The 17560-nt window shown below is 50.1% G+C and overlaps 4 protein-coding genes across 4 annotated transcripts; 2 read left to right on the top strand and 2 right to left on the bottom strand.

Annotated features, from left to right (window-relative positions):
• Nucleotides 1-1911: 1911 nt before the first annotated feature.
• NEUTE1DRAFT_21184 (uncharacterized protein) lies at nucleotides 1912-2298 on the top strand (the record flags this gene model as incomplete). Its single annotated transcript, XM_009850400.1, has 1 exon — nucleotides 1912-2298. A coding segment is annotated over one exon (387 nt), but the record flags the coding sequence as incomplete, so codon positions are not given.
• Nucleotides 2299-3470: 1172 nt separating this feature from the next.
• NEUTE1DRAFT_109457 (uncharacterized protein) lies at nucleotides 3471-4791 on the bottom strand (the record flags this gene model as incomplete). The annotated part of the gene is made up of 2 exons (XM_009851887.1): nucleotides 3471-4397; nucleotides 4456-4791. 2 exons carry the CDS (start codon nucleotides 4789-4791, stop codon nucleotides 3471-3473), a joined length of 1263 nt encoding a protein of 420 aa, XP_009850189.1.
• A 1972-nt stretch (nucleotides 4792-6763) lies between these two features.
• Nucleotides 6764-9767, bottom strand: NEUTE1DRAFT_80620 (uncharacterized protein; the record flags this gene model as incomplete). The annotated part of the gene is made up of 4 exons (XM_009851886.1): nucleotides 6764-7975; nucleotides 8027-8629; nucleotides 9119-9370; nucleotides 9435-9767. The coding sequence occupies 4 exons, from the start codon at nucleotides 9765-9767 to the stop codon at nucleotides 6956-6958; spliced, it is 2208 nt and encodes a 735-aa protein (XP_009850188.1).
• A 3616-nt stretch (nucleotides 9768-13383) lies between these two features.
• Nucleotides 13384-15859, top strand: NEUTE1DRAFT_80619 (uncharacterized protein; the record flags this gene model as incomplete). Its single annotated transcript, XM_009851885.1, has 2 exons — nucleotides 13384-14221; nucleotides 14272-15859. The coding sequence occupies 2 exons, from the start codon at nucleotides 13384-13386 to the stop codon at nucleotides 15360-15362; spliced, it is 1929 nt and encodes a 642-aa protein (XP_009850187.1).
• Nucleotides 15860-17560: the final 1701 nt, after the last annotated feature.

The raw sequence follows: 17560 nt of genomic DNA, 5'->3' as shown, positions 1-17560 counted from the left end.
TATAAGGTTGTATTAATAAATGCCCTCTTTATAGAATATATTATACTATAGGTAATTATAATTATTACTTTAATAACTAGTATATTAGCAAGAAGGGTAATTCGTATAGTTATATACTTCTCTACTTTTAGATTAATATTAAACTCTTACTAATTATCAAAGTACCTATAGTCGAGTTCAATTGTGCTATTATATTTTCGAGCATCTTTGTACATAGTATTGTACCCTTATACTTTGACAAAGAGGAGATACGCCGTCCTTAGATAGTCTAGTAACTCTTATATAAACAATTTTATTAAATATTCTACTAGGCGTGTATATGTAGATAAAAAGTATAATTATTAAGACTAAACGCCCGGCCGCGTGGACCAAAGGTAATTTCAAGAGAAGATTTTAGTAATCCTTATAGTAAATGAAAATATTATTACTACCTCGACGTATTAGTAGTTCTGCCGCAATATATAGCCTAGTTATACCCGTAAACCTTGTATTTTCCTATCCCGCTATTACTCTATTACCCGTCTTTCTCCTACAAAGTTAATTCAACTAATAATATTAATTTAACCTATATAGTCTCAAAATTATAAACCCTCCAAAGTTAATCCTACGCAATACTAGAAATTATATCTATACGCGCCAGATAAAGTGGAAGAGGTGGACGAGGCGGATGCGGCCGTAGACGTAATAGTAACGCTACCTTATCCGACGCCCAAGCTGCTCTAGTTCCCGCACTAGGCTTATTCGACGTCTAAGCTGCTCTAGTTCCTACATCGGGCTCGCTAGACGCGCCAACTGCCTTTAAATTGCTATTCGGCAGCCTACTATAAGACTTAAAACCCCGAGTTAAAAATTAGGTAGAAGGTATTAGACAAGCCCATAGAGAGACTATAATAAGGCTCCGCGAAATAGTATTAAACCCTACCGAATAGAAATATAATATATTAATTAAATTGGTTGACGACCCTCTATAGACGGTGTAAGATATTGCCTAGCTTAATAAAAATTATATATAATTAGGATAAATTATTAGTACTCGCGAAAGGAATATTTATATATAGTTACTATAGAAAGTAATATTAAAATTTATAGATTATATACCTATTTTCTATTATATACTTAGAGAAGCTATTAAAATATAATAATAAATACTTACTTATTATAGTAGGAAATTACCTTATAATTTACCCAAATTAGCCTTTAAAATTCTATAACTATTTAAAATTCTTAATTGTTTATTCAATCTTTAATAAATTGTTTAGCCTCTTTATACTAATTATTTAGTATACTATTAAGTATTATATTAACGACCAGCGTTAGTAGCTTATATAAAATCTTATAAATAATCGTTATATTAGTTTATTAGTAATTATATTTAAAAATAGTTATAGGTAGACTAAAACCGAAGATATTTATTAAAATATTTATTAATAAATAGGGGTCCTCCCTCCTCTTTACCGCCTTCTATAGGAAATTAAGCGTATCTCTATTTATAGGCAATTGTTAGAACTTTATATAAATAATAATAAACTATTCGTAATTTATATAATTATAAATACAAACCTACTCAATATTAAAAAAACTATTAATTGGATAGCTATATATAGTATACTAAATTGCCTACCTATTAATTTGAAGTTTATATAAATTATATTAATAAATTATAAGTATCCCTATCCGTTAGTTAATTATATTAAGGAAATTTTATTAAAGGCGTATAAGAGGTAAATTTAGGAGGTTAAATTGGGGCGGAGACGGCCTACTTAGGCTGTATAGTAGTTAATACAAGCTGCCTATATGTAACTAGTAGAGGTAATACCAACTAAAGAAATAGGAAGGTAGTTAGAATAAGTAACTACTACTATTACTAAGCTCTAAAAGGAATTAAGGTAAGTACATCTAATTAACTAATAATTAATGGGGTTAGATAATACGGCCTTATTCGAGCAACGGGCTACCGCGGCCGAACAACGGGTTACTGAACTCGAGCAATCGAACGCAGCCTTGGTCCAGGCACGTGGCCAACAGGTGGCCGAAATGGCACAACTCGCGCAGAAGTGCGCTGACGCAGAGACACGCGCTCTGGCTGCCGAAAAAAAGCTCCGCGAACTCAAGCAATCGAACGCGGCCCTGGTCCAGGAGATCCAGGCGGATGACCACCAGTTGAATCCCCGAGTCGCCGAACTCGAGAGACAGCTGGCCGAGAACCAGGCGGCTTTCACTTCGCTTAGTCAGCACCTCGCACAGGTCGAACAGAGGGCTCAAGTCAGGGAGCAAGAGTTGAGCGCCCAGGCTTCGGCAGCTGAAGACAGGTTGGCCGAAGCTCGAATAAACGAGGAGGCCCTGAGAATTCAAGTTGCTCATGCTGAGGAGCGAGCTTCAGCGGCCGGATCTGCGCATGAAGGACATGCAGGATCATCTTCGGAATTTGACATGGCCCGAATGGCCTTGATGATAGGCTTGGAATTTCTGAAACAGCGGGCACCAAACAGCTCTCTGGAAGAGCATGCCTATCGATCTGTCGATACGGTAATGCAGCAGCGGTCAGAGCGCCTTCGGGTCGAACAAGAGCAGAGACTGGAACAAGAAGGATATGAGATGGAGGCGCAAGAACAACTCCAACGGGAGGCGAGGGAGCAACAGGAGAGATGATGGGTTTCTCTTGTACAGCGGTCGTCTCTGTCTGTTGGTTCGTACATACTCGCGATACTAATTGAGCAATTAAGAGAAGTAAACATTCGGTTGGGTGAAACAAGTTTGCAAAAGCACCGCAGCGCCCTGGCCTGCCCCTGTAGATGAAACGGCGGAACTGCCCTGTAGCACCCATCGCTTAGTGGACATCCAGACAGTTCATCTCTGCTACCCTGCTATCTTGGCCACCGGCAAATTTAGTGGTTCACAGATAGCGTGCCATCTAAGTCGAGCATTTGCAATAGATCCCTCTTTCCTCATTGGTTTCTTGTCCGCACGCACGCAAAACATCGACAATGGTTCTGAAAGCAGCAATCTGGGCATTACAGTCGAGACCTCATGTCCACTCTCGTATGCGTTTTTATAGCCAACTAATGCGTGATATTGCCTTGGATACGCTATTTCTGATGTCCAAAATGCCATATCAAATCTTGTGAATGCCTTTTGTCATCCTTGTTCAGCCATTATCGACCAGTATCGGACTGTGCTAAAGTCCTGCAGCCTGTGAAAGATATTCTTGCCGAGGCTTCACTCCTTCGGGAGTTCTTCCAATACGTTGGTGGTCTCGACAGAGGAACATACAACAGCGGGAGAGATAAAAATAGCGGACTAGCATTATAATTACTAGTCTACGCACAGAACAGTAACCGAAACTAAATCCAGTGCAAGGCCATCGGCCCCCAATTGCCTGGGAGCACAATAGAAACCCATCAACATGGTTGGGCATCCAACAATAAGCAGTACATCAGCAGAAGCAAAACGTCTCCCATGTCTTCCCCCAACTACAAATTCCTAACTATCTGTTCCACCATCTGTCCCATGTCCGTCCACAATGACGGCTCCGTGTCTCCTTCGTTCTTCTTCTTATCCTCCAGCTCCTTAATTTCCAGTTGCGCCTTCCTCGCAATCTCCTGCCTCACCACCTCCATCTGAGCAATGTACTGGTGAGACCGTCTACGGAGACTTGTCTCATCGTTGTTGCACGGCATCGGACCTGGTGTATTGATACCTAATATGGGAAGAATCGAGATGTCGGCTACGGAACGGTCCTCCTTCAGGAAGAGCCACTGGATAGCCCACTCCTCTGGGGTGAATTTGTTCAGCCTTGATCGCAGTGACTCGTCGGCGTCCCTTGATATCGGACGCTTCCAGGGATGGCAGTCGATTTCGTCAGGTACTTCACCCCTGTTGTAAAAGTGGGTAAGGGTGTCTGTGATGGACTTTTCGAAGAAAGATTGCAATAGTTCGGCATGGGGGGCGTTGTGGTTGCAGTCGAGAATGCCGTAGGGGGTACGGTTAAAGACTGGAAGGAGGTGATATGACTCGTAGGGCTTGGTGGGGCCGCAAAGAGGGATCTGGACTTTGCGCGCTCCGGAAGACGACGAGATGGATGACTTGGTAGGCTCGACAAACGCCAGCCAATCCAGAATGGAAGGTCCATAGATAACGAGTATAACGGGCCCGATTAAAATGAAAAGGAAGATAGACAAAGGCAATACAATGAGCAAACAGTTACCCAGCGTTGTTTCCCAGAAATCAATGTCTTTGAAGTATGAGATGGGCACGAGACCGCGCTTGTCAGGTAGTGCAGGGTTGAAGGCTTCGCACCAGGAGTCACCCTCACGACCGATAACGTGGAGACGATCGCCGCGAGAGAAACTAAGCTGCAGTGAATTTCCAGCTCTGAAACTGTGTGTAGCGCACATAACCTAAAGTAACAAGTTCAGCACGATTGTCGAGGGGCCGAGACTTTGTTCCGAGACGTACCTTGTTCGAAGGCGCAATATTGCTTTGGGTGCCTGCATGGGATCCAGAGACGGAAGCCGTGGTGGTTGGCAAGGACTCTTTAGGCTCGAGAGACTCCTTTTCGTTGTCATCGCCATGTTCACGCTTTTTGGTGTCTGCGTGGGCTTCAGAGACGGAAGCCTTGGTGGTTGGCAAAGACTCCTTAGACATGAGAGGCTCCCTTTCGTCGTCGCCGCCATCTTCAGACCCAGAGCTAGGGGTCATTTGGACCGAGTACGTTCCGTTTGCCAGCATGACGTAGTCGTCAGAGATGGAAGTCATCGGAGGCTGATCGGGTTGGTTATGACTTGATGTCATGGCGAGGCTAGTTCGGGTTTCTGTGGGTTGCTTTGTGTTAGCTAGGTAGGAGATGGAAAAGACGTTTGATAACCGAGTTTCGAGGATATGGACGACGAAATGCTTACGGATTGGCGAAGCAAGTTGTGGATGTGATTGTTCTGGTAGATCCAGGACGATGTGATGACTGGAGAATTGAGAGGGGAACGAAGGGTTATTATACTCTTGTCTGGCTATTTGCCCAAAAGGATTTCCGGGTAGCAAAGAAAAAAAGAGAAAAAAAAGAAAAAAAGCACATACGGAGTGGCGGAGGTGCTTGTACAGGACCGTACGGTCGCCGACGCAGCGCGCACCAAGTCCGATAGCTGCACAATTGCGCTGTCCATTGTTTCGAAGAATCTGGATTGAGAGATGCAGACGGACACCGGACTCGTATGCAAACTGCAGAAGACGGAGAGGCGACAACCCGGCCTGGGTAGATGACTCGACAAAATCGTAGTGGTGGAAGAAGCAATGGCTGCAATGGGCGAAAAATTCGATAATGCGTGGTGACCGTGCGTCAAGAGAGTGTCTCGAAGAACGTGTGGTGCAAGCAGCGGGAGAGAGGCATGCGAGGTTTTCTTCCTGCGTACGAACAAATTCGGGGGAGATGGAATTTTTGCGATATCGATCTCAAGGGGCAAATTGAGAAGCAGAAGTACCACCAAGCACGCTCCTTCCAGTTCCATCAGGGCTCTAGAATGGTGGGTTACGGATTCTGTCCCAGACGTAATTTCGATACGACCGAGGACATGTATCTCCATTCATTTCACGGGCAAGTTATGCATTGCATGTGTGCGGAATCAACGATATTTTACTATGAAAAACACCAGCAGAAGCACCAGCTAAACCATGCACAAGCAACCGGATGATCTAGCAAGCCTTGACAGACCGCCGGCGTAACAGGAACGCCGGATAGACCAGACTGACTCCCGAGGCGGGTGTCCATACAGCTCCCCCAAACCCTACAGCACCCAAAAAAACAATGCCCCCTGACGCTTTCCAACATCTACCTCCCACTCAGCTGCTCACTCCCCCTTCTACCTATCCTCACGAGTCATGCCCATGCCCCTGTCATGTATCCTTCGAGCCAAACCAAGCGTTGATTAACTCACACTCCCGTAGGCTAAGCTGTAAGCTATAAAGCGTCGTGATCAAGGTGGCTTGCGTGCAGTCAATCGGTGTAGACTGCTTGTGCAGTACGATTTGGGACGGTAGGGGCCGCAGCGGGAGTGGGGCTGTGGGAGTTGATGTTTAGGCGCCCGGTTGTGGGTGGTGGCCTTGGTGCTGGTTTTAGAGTTGGTGTGAGTGTGGGTGCTGAGGTTTGGGCTGGACTGGCGCTGGTGCTGGTGAGCGTGGTGAGTGTGGTGAGCGTGGTGCTTGGACGGTGCCGCGGGAGACGAAGAGGATGAAGAAGAAGAGGAGGGCGCAGTATATGACGAGGAGGCATATAGTTCGGAGGGACTTTGACTCTAAAGTGGCGGGCCAGGGCCAGGGGTAACGAAGGCGGCGTCAGGTTTGAGGGGAGGGAAACGCAGAGTTGCCGTTTTCCTTCTTGTCGACGGGGATAGGGGAATCGTTCTGGCGTTCCGGCTTGGGTTGAGGTTGTTGAAACAGGCGGCCGAGTTTGTAGCTAGAGGGAGTTATTTCTGTAAGGACAATAGGTGTTGGCCTGCGAGCCTCTTGGTACAAGGTGTTGTAACATGATCATGCCTTCGCAATGTCTACAGGTATGGTGACAGTAGCCGCAATAACGTGGCCCGCTCCCCAAAGGGTGAAGTCTAGAGTATGCCATTTGTTGGGCAACCACAAGGGAGTCAGACTACCTTGACGAGCGACGGGATGTCCATATAAGTACCCCGTCGTAGGCCTTGCTACCAGGTTGAACTTGTGTACAAAAAGAACGACAGGACGGAGACGTTCCTAGATAGCCAGGCAAGAACAAGGGTCCTTGACGGTAACAACATTGATTCATTGTCTTCCTTATGCCTGATGTTGACATGACTTAACAAACAACAACGGGGTATAAACAAATGCAATTCCCTTCATAACCCGGCACGCTTAGTGAACCCATTGTATGTCCTGTGCTCGTACAAATAACCCGACATGATCCATCTTTGACACCACGCTGCTCAGCTGGTGCCATCTAGAAAGGATCATCATCATCCAACCCCTGTCCCCATTTCTTTGCTCCCAACCTCCTGATCCTCTTCTTCTTCGTCGGACTTCCATGACTGCCACTGACCCCATTTCCCTCCCCAAAGCCATCCATGGCCATATCCCCTTGATCTCTCTTCAACTCCTGAAAGAACCCATCATCATCTTCCGCATAATTCAGTTGAGCCTTCTTCCTCCGACTGCGACTAGGCGATCTGCGACTGGGCGACTTGGCAGGATCGATACAGGCTGCCAAAGCCTGTTTAAGTGATTCGTTCTCCCTCTGTAGCCGCTCGTTTTCGTCGGCAAGAATTTCCAGCTGTCGTCGAGCCTCTCTATCTTCCACTGTTCTCGTTTCCACCAGCGTCGTGTTTTCTGGCTTCTTCGGACTGTCCACGTCCATATCCATGTCGACATCCCCATCAGCCTCTACCATCCGCTCAAACACTCCCCATTTCCCCCGCCAAAACTCTTCCCCCCTCTCCCTCTCCCCATCTACAATCGTCTTCCACCTGTTGACTTCCAGTTCCAGACGCTTCTCGAACTCCTCCGCACAATCTTCGCGGATTGCCTGCTCCAGCTCGACCATCTTATCTTCCATGCTCAACAAATGCGCTTCAGCCTGTTCGCGTAGGCTCCGTTCCGAGTCGAGAGCGTGCCGAAGATAGGTGAGATCTTCTTGTAGCCTGGAGATCTCGAGAGCGGCGGATTCGAGAGTCTGTTGGAAGGAGAGGTATTGATGGTTTGGACTGCCAATAGGCGGTAACGAGTTGGAGAAGGAGTTGGGGGGAGGAAACGAGGGCGGCTGGCGAGGAACGGTGACCTCCTTGGCGAGGGCAGAGTAGCGAAGGATTTGAGAGGTCGCGTTGAAATCGCCGTGGGGGTCAGCGGTGACAATCATGATGCCTTTCTGCGGGTTTCGATGCTGTTGCTGGTTATTGCCCGTGGGGAACGAGTTGGTGAACAGCAGCTCGGTCAGTTTGCACCGCCTGATCAAGCCCAGATTCGGCTACGGTTCGTTAGCACCCCTTTCCATCAAGGTGTTCGAGGAAGGTCATACCTTTTCCTTCCCACCTGCCACCTGCATCTGCAAACACTGCCCCAGATACATCAAGCTCTCGTTGATCTTGCCCGCCTCGGCCAATGTCTGTCCGACTGTCTTTGCGTCTCGGGCCCTCTCACTGCCCGCAAGGTCCACGATGGTCAGCGAATTCCCGGCCCATCCTGCGCCTCCGTACCATCCCGTGTGCTGCCCACCAAGGGAAAACCTCTTTTTCACTTCCACCACGAAAAACCCGTGACTCCGCGAACTCTGCGTATTACTCTCTGTCCCTGCCACCCTTCGCTCTTGCAAACCCGCTTCCAAGACCATCAACGCCTGATCGAGACTTCCGCAAACCACCTTTCGTAGTCCCGCCACCACTTTTCGGTCCGGCGAGAGCTCGGTGGGTTTGAACAGCAAGGGTCGGCGACGGTATTCTTTGGTGGCGGCCGACTTCACGGGGGAAGAAAGGAGATCGAAGATGCGGTCGTTGTAGACTTCGTACATGGAGATGACGATGGCGTACTCGGCTGACGCGTCAAAGGGAATGGTTAGATGGCTTATGTCGGGGTTCTGGGGAAGCGTGGAAGGGCGGAAACGGCGTGGAGTGGACGATTCGTTCTGTTGATAACGGTTAGAGGGTCTAGTTGCTGCTGTGACAGTTGCAAAACGGAGGGAAGAGGTAGCTGTGAAGCGTGGAAGAGTTGAAGAGGCAACTGGCCGGAGCTGCTTAGTAGGAGAAGTCCCAACCCGCTGGGGTTGGGAGGTTGGAAGCCGACTACTTCGTTGGAGAGGAGAGTTACCAAGTCCACTCGGACTTGGGCACGGAAGCCTGCTTGTTGTTGTTTGCGTGGGAGTCACGGTTCCCGCTCGACTAGGGGGCGTAAAGAACACGGTTGACTCTTCTTCCTCTTGTTCTGGTTCTTCGGTAACGACGAGTCGGATACTGGCCGACCGCTGGGCTTGTTGAAAGGGTCCAGCTGGAGTTCTTACGCCAAACTGGTGCGCCACAGATGAAGTAGAAGAGGTCCGACAGATGGGCTTATCGGTTGGGACTCGAGAAGAGACAGAAGCGAACGGTCGAGCGGAAAAAGAAGCAGAAGGTCGTACTTGTGGAGGTGTCGATCGGCCATTGCCGCTTCCGCGCAGGAAGGATATCGTTGGATCTGTGCCATATACCGATTCGAGGTAGGCCGTGGCTGGAAGGATATTGGCTTCTGACGGATCGGATGCGCTGATGGATTGTTCGAGGTTTGGATATGTAGAGGGATCAAGGACGCGATGGCCGAGCGAGCGGTAGATGAGGTCGAGGGACATTTGGGTGAGGCCGCGCTGGGATCGTGTTCCCAGCATGGTGTGTGTCTGCAGTGGTATTCCATCGTCAGTATCTCTTCTCTTTTCCGCGGCATCACAGTACTGAACAAACCTTTCCAGAACCCGTCACTCCCAGCGTCGCCAACAAGGCATCCGTTCCATCACCATAGGGAGCAAGCACGCCCTCCACCAAGCCGGCGACCCCAGTACAGTGAAACACATCAAGCTGTGTGGCATCTTCCTCAAATACCTGGGTGAAGGCGAACTTTTCGATTGCTCGGCGTCGATCGGCTGGCGGGTTCAGGGTGATATGTTTGGGTGCGCTCTCGCCGGGTTCTGGGACATCGACATCGAGGAAGCGATCGCCAGACGTCGAAACGGTGTTGGCTGGGCGCAGTCGAAGGTAAACCTCAAAAAGGCTGTGTGATGTTGGCTGAGTGTCCATGTTGTCCGCGGTGAAATGCGCGGGTTTAGGTTGTGTAATGGGAAGGGATGTTGCGCCGCATTCGGGAGACGAGAAATGATGTTGATTTGGATTCACGGGCTATTGTATTTCAATTTCAAGCTAGTGCTTGTTCTCGCGTTGTGGTCGGTTAGCTGAACGCGACCGGTGGTGATCGATTAACGAGGGTAGTCAGCAGATTGGCGAGCCTCAACTGCAAGTCATCATCCCGGACGCGGCGAGGCAAATTGTCGTCCAACCAGTCAGCTTTGGGAAAAGTGTTGACGAGGGGGATCGGAAGAAGCAAGGCGATCAACAGCCCAGCACACAAACAAGTTTCCGTAGCAACCACGATAAGATAAGATCTGTCAGGATGGACCTGAGTTCCACAAGGTTGCACCGGCAGGCAAACGGTCCAGCCTGCAAGTCATTCCGTTACGTACATACGGGGTCATCAGCAGTGTGGGGTAAGAAAACCACGATTGAGCGCACTGACCACATGGTCTCCTGTCGCATTCTAATCTTAGGTTTGACATCCGGAACAGCTCTGGCCAGACTGCCGAAATGACAAGAGTAGCGTACTTGTATGAACCATGATCGATGCTGGACGAACATATTACACAATGCCAAATCAACGCCTCCACTTGAGAACTTTGAACAGTCCAATCGACTGGCATCACCGGGATCATCCACAGCGGGCAACGTCACGGTGGAGACTGGACGATGGCAAAGACGGGCGCCTGGGTCCCTGGCGTAAAAAGCCTGCAGCCAGACGTGCCAGAGGAAGATATCAGAATTAAAGGAAGGGAGCTTGCGTGCTCCCAACACGGGACCAAAGTCGTTCCAGGTAGGAAGTGAAGTGCTGGCCGGTTGTGAATGGAAACCACTCTCTTTTGGACCTATCTGTTTCCAGACCCAAGGTCAGCGATATTCATTAAAGACCTTACAAGGTACGATGGGCTCTCGTCATGGAACAGCCGGGTCCCCTTCCATCTGGACCCTCAAATGCAATGGGCTGGCGTCTCCTGCATGCACTTCTTCCCCTGGACCTCTGCCGTACGCCTCACTCTGCCGTTGCTAGCGCTGTAGCCGGGATCTGAAATTACCCAACAGATTTCGGGTCATGACGACAAGGAAACATTGTGACATTTCTTTCGACATGGCAAACTTTCACCAGATGGATCCAGCCTCGGTTTGTTTGGCACTTTCGTCAATATGCCGACGTCCGTCGTGAGAAGGACAAGAGGCCATCCTGAGAAGGCCAGAGGGAAAACTGGCACCACCAATCAACGTTCAGGAGGGTGAGATTTTGTTCCGTATTCCACACCAGAGTAACAACGGGAGATCATGGCATTGGCTGAAACAGAGCCGTAGGAAGGACAAGTCGGAACTGGGATGACTGCTTCGGTTAAGAACTACGTATACTACAACAGGGCCGAAAGATGGACTCGCCGCTTGCGATATCTGGAAAGCGGAACAGCAACCGAGGCGAAGAAAGAAACCTTATTTTTTTGCCTCCATCTCACGGAGTACTGCGATGCCCCTTCCGTTGAGTTCTACCCCTCCCTCAATCTCCTCGAGCTGCAAAAGCAAGCACGCCAGCTGGCATCCGACCGAAAGCAGCAAGCAGGCAGGCAACCTTGGACAAACGGAGAATGTCCGTCTTGAATGCGGGGAACCTTGAACCCGAGTTTGAGGGTGTGTTGCAATTCGCGGATCGCGGAGCCTCAAATTCCAGTCCTCCCCTGCCGAGAATAGCGCTGGTCGGCTGGAATAATGTCCAGTCGTTTGTCTCGGGAAGCGACGGTCCCTTCTTTTCACAGCTTGAAGAAGAAAGATGTCGAGTGTCACAAGTCTCGTGCCAGATATCCAATGTGTAAAAGCTGGTGTACATGTACATACATCCTGCCCAGGTGTCGTGATTGACATGTGCTCTGTCCTCCTTGCATCCCGTCCCTACGGTCCCTAGAACTTTTCCAATTGCGGCCTGGCAGCCAACAATGTAAAAGAGCGGTGACAAGACTCGAGCCCAGATAAGTATCAAGACGGATAAGACTCGCGATAGTTCACGTGCATTCCCCCCCATCTCCCATTTGCAGCACCAAGAGATGAAGTCGGAACTGAAGGAGGAGATGACAACGTGGGGTGGGGTCTGTTAGTTCCATTGCAGTGCTTGTCACCGTTCGTGAAATTTTAGTCTGTTCCACTCTCTTGATGGATCTCAACCAGCTGCCAAATGGCGAATTGGCGTTCACATTGGCGCGAAACAGTGCAGCCAACCGGGCCGCGACAAGTGCCACTGCAGTTTCGGGGGAGAAAACCTCAAGGTTTCGTTCCCTTTTTTTCGAGAGCGGAACGCACGACATGCACGATCTGGTTGTGGTGGAGCTAGTGGAACCAGCAATACCCATTTGAACCAATCAGAGATGGATAAAAGTGAGACAAGCCCAATCAGTACAGTTCGTTACCTGCCGTTACGACAGTTACAGCAGTCTTTTACTGGCTCCAGGAGTGGCAGCAGCCGAGTAAAAGATTGCGAGGGAACAACGGAGCAAATGGGAGGTGCCGTGCAACCTGAACTGTGAAGTGAAGCCGAAAAAAAAAAGTTTCCCTGGGCTTGGGTTGCGCTTTTGCTGTTTGAGTGGCTGACGACGGACCGCAGACCTCGACCGCAGCACTGCTCCCCTCCTTCTCTCCCTTCCTCTTGTTTTCCCTTTTTTTTTCCCTTTCAACATCCCAACCACAACCACCACAACCACCCCAGAAAAGAAAAAAAGACAACGAAGTCGCCCTCTCAATCCACACCAGCATACATAAACTAGCTTCAGTCGAGATTTTCAAGATGCCTTCGGCCGTCGTTGAGCTCTAAGCGCCCACTGCGGGTGCCTTCCACAGCGCCCGCAGTCCAGCAGCCTCAACGAGAGAGTCCAGATCTCCCCACTATCCCTGCCCTCCCTACCCATAACCACTCGACTATCAGAAGCTATCCAGGCTTTTCTCAACCTCGAAAAAGGCCTCTTCCCTGCACAGCATCTGCACATACCGCGACAGGGCATAGGACGCGCAGTGTCCCGGTGCAAGGCAGAGCAGGACTTGGAAAACCGAGGCCCGGAAAACGAGGTTTACTCCATCTGGCCATTTACCCAAAATCAAATCAACTGCAACACACCATCAACTTCACAAGACAACATTATAAAGACAAGAGGACAGACAGATAGTCCAGACCTACAGCCCCGAAGAGAGAGGAGCATACCCCGTTTCTCCACTGGCCCACCTGACGATTCCATACCGTACGGCTACCACCGATATCTACCGTCACAAAGTCACTCCATCCCCACCCCAAATCCGACCCCGTCTCTTGTCTCGCTCTTCTCTGCTGTTCTCGAGATCCTCGGCAGACACCAACCTACAAGACCCCTCAACAGCTCCAGCCGACATCCAATTATACCTACACGACATTACAAAAGAACTCGACTGGGACAATCCCATTTCAACCCCGCGACCAGACCAAAGAGATCTTGTCGAATCTTAGCTCCGCGCACGGTTCACCGCCGCTTGCATCATACCAACCACCACCCATAACCTATACTACAGACCCCCGGTCACCCAGTCCCCCACCATGTCTCGGACGACCATCAAACTAAAAAACCCGCGGACGCCGCTCAAGGCTACCAAGCGTCGGGTTTCCGTCTCCTCTACATCTTCCTCCTCCCTCGACCTCTCCGACGATGAAGGCTACTCGGCCGTCGAGGACCTCAGCGAGAGCGAAGATGACGAGCACAATGTCATGGCGGCCGAGGAGGAGCATCTCTTGACGCGAGCTTCCCGCAAGCGTCCATTGGAACACACCCCTCGGCCCCAAGTGATTGCTCAGGAGGAAGAACACGATGCCGACGAGGAAGACGAAGAGGAGGACGAAGAAGACGAGCAGAACGAGGACGGTGACGACGAAGATGATGACGATGACGAGCCCGAGGACGACGACAACAATGCTGCCGACGAGAATGAGAGCTGGGGCGGTCTGTCGGAGCACGAGGAGAGCACAATCATCGAGCAAGTCCCCGAACCGTCCGTTGAGACCGAGGTCAGCGTCAAGCGTCACGTTCGCTTTGCCGGTATTCCGGACGACGACAGTGACTCGGACTCGACAACCACCGAGACCGAATCCAATGCCGACTTGTTCCCTGATATCTTTGTTGACCGCAACGAGCTGGACCCCGCGTTCCGTATCGAGATTGAACGTGGCAATGAGTCATCCTCGGCCGAGTCCTTCTGGGATTACGACGGCAATCCGCAAGAGTTCTTTGGGGATTCAGAGGATGAGGCCCAGGTGCCACAAAACATGCTGGCTACCCCTCTCTTGCCTAACCTGACGGTACCCATTCCGACCATAACGCCAGAACCGTCCGACTCGGCTCTCTCCAAATCGCACGAGGCGGAGCTTGACGGATACGAGAGTGAGTTAATAGAATGTGCTCGAACTTTGTGCGGAGCTAACTGGTCACAGCGGACGGCGAAACTACAGAAGAAGAAGACCCCGAGCCCATTATTCGGAAGAAGCAGGTAGCACGTGTCGAGTCGGCGCCTGTGTCTTCAGAGTCCGAGGCCGAGAGGCCCTACCGGTCCCAGCGGGGCAAACCTCGCGTCGGCCGTTTCCATCTGGACGGGTCCGATTCCAACAAGCCGATCGCTGTCTTCAACCCCAACTCCCGCAAGATCATGATTTTCAAGAGGGACCATCAGGCCGCAGACCTGGCAACTGAGGCCATCAACGATGTCCCATCGGCTAACCTCGACTACTTTTCCCCCCTGCTGACCAACCCCGGCTACCTCATGATGGGCGCCATGGTGTCTTCCAACACGTTTGGCGACTTTATGAACACACAGCCGTGGGGTCCTGCCGAGGCCTTCTTCCCCATGGGCGACGACTTTTACCCCAGAGACGATAGTGACGACTCCGAGCTGGGCCTTGAGGAAGTGGACGAGGAGGAGGCAAAGCTCGACATTGAGGATTTCCTGAGGTTCGATAACAGCGACTCGGAAGTCGACGAAGAGCTTGAATATGACCCGGAGAGCGCCGCCACCTCACCGACCAAGAAGGACAGCGACAAGCAGGACATGCACCCCTTGCTCAACCACCTGACCAACAACGCGGACGCTGTCGGGGCTTTCCGGCGCAACCAAATCAACCAGCAGCTGATTCTCAGCGACCGAGCCACCCAGGAATCGCTTTCGTTCTCGGGACCTTACTACCACGGCACACTGAGAGGTATCAAGACCGGCAGTCTGGAGACAGTTACTACACCCATCACCCCCGCCCGCCGGAGGAAAAACAATTCCATGGTAGGACCTGACCATCTTTTCTTACCCCCTTCCTTTCCTCTTGCTTCCCCCTACTTCAAAGTCACCCCAAGCCCATGGCGCTTCCACAAGGATCCTCCGCTCAACCAAATCATTGCACAGAAAAGGAAGGCTCCCACTACCGGCCCCGGCGGTTCCCTGATTGACGACCCGACCACGATGCATGTGCATAAGCGACACCGGAGCAATCTCAGCACGGTCTCGGAGCTTTCGGTGGATGCAATGCCGATTATGTAAGGATTCGACGGAATATGGATCACGGGTACGGACTACGGATTTCGGATTATGGCCTTTGGATCGCGGATACGGACTGGACACCGGTAACGATACCCACTACTACGGACGAGGATACAGCAAGTGTACGGTACTACACATACCCACGATCCCTCTTCCACCGGGAATGACATCGTGTGGGCCTGGTTTTCAGGCTACGTACGTGGAAGGACGGCATGACCCAGCGAGTGTTGTTTGTCTGCTTGTTCATTGTGTTGTTTCCGAAAGGCTCAACAACGTCAACCGCGATGAACAACAACAGCAAGCCAACAACATCTCCCATGTTGGGACCATCCCTGGCCTCCAGTTGAGCGCAGCGCATTCGCAAAGACGATGCAAGGCGTTTTTCTGTACGACAGTACTACGACGATGGTTTTCACGGACGACTCGATATTGCTTCGACTCGATACACAGAATACACGGTTTTCTTTTTGTTACATAGCAATACACATTTCCTGAGTGATTTTGGGGTGGTGGTTTCCTTGTGGCCTGACAAACAAAAGCGATGTTTGGTTTTGCTTTATGATGTTATGAAAAAGTATCGACCTTTCCTGCATTCTTGGGTGGATATTTGACGATGTCGTGGTTCATTTCGTTCTCGCGTGGCTTCCTCTTGTCTCATGTATCCGTGCTGAACAGTGACAAAAGACTGCGGTAGACAAAATTTCCATTGTCATGACCATGCAGAGAGGGTGGTTCTAGGTAGGTATACAAAGGTACACAAAAGGCCATGGCTAGAAGGGATGGCACAATGTTTTGTTTTCTCTTTTGTCTCCAAGATACCATTTGCTGTCCTTATCATATCATGAAGAGGGTAGACGTGACCGGCTGGGACGGATGGATGGACTGACGGATGGGTCGATGGAGCGACTGGACTCGGATAGCGTTCATACACGATGTTGAGATTTGAATGACGATGTGGATTTTCCTCTTGCTGACTATATCGTAACGCTGTAGCCGTGTTTGGACAAGATAACTTTGAATTGTCCAGATGTCAGTACCCATTAGAGAGGGAGAAGGACTGTGGGAACCGACATCAACGCAAATAGCCCTTTACAGACACTCGAAAGGCTTCTCATTCCAAATGTACCAATCGTACCCTACCCCCGAGAGAGCGAACGTTGTGGACTTGAAGGGGGCGCGAATGACCTGGAGGAAAGTTGGATCAGGACGGGCATGATGAGGTTTGGCGTCCATTTTGCTTATAGGCTCGAGATATGAAGATTCGGTATTCGTAAGTTTGAAATGAGTAGTTTTTCTATGCAGGAGAAATAACGATTGACACTGAATGGGTGGACTCGGACTTTTGTATGAAGACCAGGGATGGATTGATGAAGGGCAAACGACGATGATCCGGCTGGAATAAGACAATTGCAAGGGGCCTCCGTGTTCTCGAAGCATGGCAAACTTCCATCATCAAGGGATTGGGAAGCGAAATCATGACCGTTTGACGGGACATGTGTTGACTGATAAGGGTAAAGAACAATGTTTGCACACGGCCTGGAACAATGTGAAGCCATTCTCGGGATTAAACGCAAGACACAAGTGCCGGCGAACCACGTGCTTCCCTTGCTTGGTTGTTTGTCCGCATTCCAGTGTTCAGTTGGTAGGAATTTTTGAGTGAAGAATCCAGAAAACATGAATCTGCATTGCGTTTTCCATTATTTCCTATCTTCATCTTTCCACCACTGCAGCGTCGAACCCCAACTTGTCCCTTTTCCACTCAAAAAGGATCTAATCGCTCACAATGACCCGCATACTCCAGACTTTCTTTTGCCCATTTCTCATACCTCTATGGCACTTTCGGACTCAACTACTCTGGAAATTGGTTCGCTATCTCCTCCCACTTCGAGGTTCCTTGGCGGGTTGGCGATGCCTCGAGACTGAGGGGTCGCTAGCCACTCTGCGATAAATCAACGACCAGAGCCATTTCAACCCTTTCAAAACGTTGGCGCATAAAAGAAGACCATGACCTGGTCATCAAACGCATTTTGAAGACTCTCATTTCAGACTTGACGAAGAAGATGACATCCCAAACAAGCACCTCATCAGCGTCTTTTCCCACAGCTAACCCTAACCAGCGGGCACGATCGAGCCAGCACTGCCACGGAACGGCCCAGGCTACGTCATCAGGGGACCGCCAGCCGCTAAACAAGCCAAGT

The sequence above is a fragment of the Neurospora tetrasperma genome (assembly GCF_000213175.1).
Source record: "Neurospora tetrasperma FGSC 2508 unplaced genomic scaffold NEUTE1scaffold_2, whole genome shotgun sequence".
In the NCBI taxonomy this organism is placed as follows: domain Eukaryota; kingdom Fungi; phylum Ascomycota; class Sordariomycetes; order Sordariales; family Sordariaceae; genus Neurospora; species Neurospora tetrasperma.
This window is presented reverse-complemented; position numbering and strand designations above follow the sequence as displayed.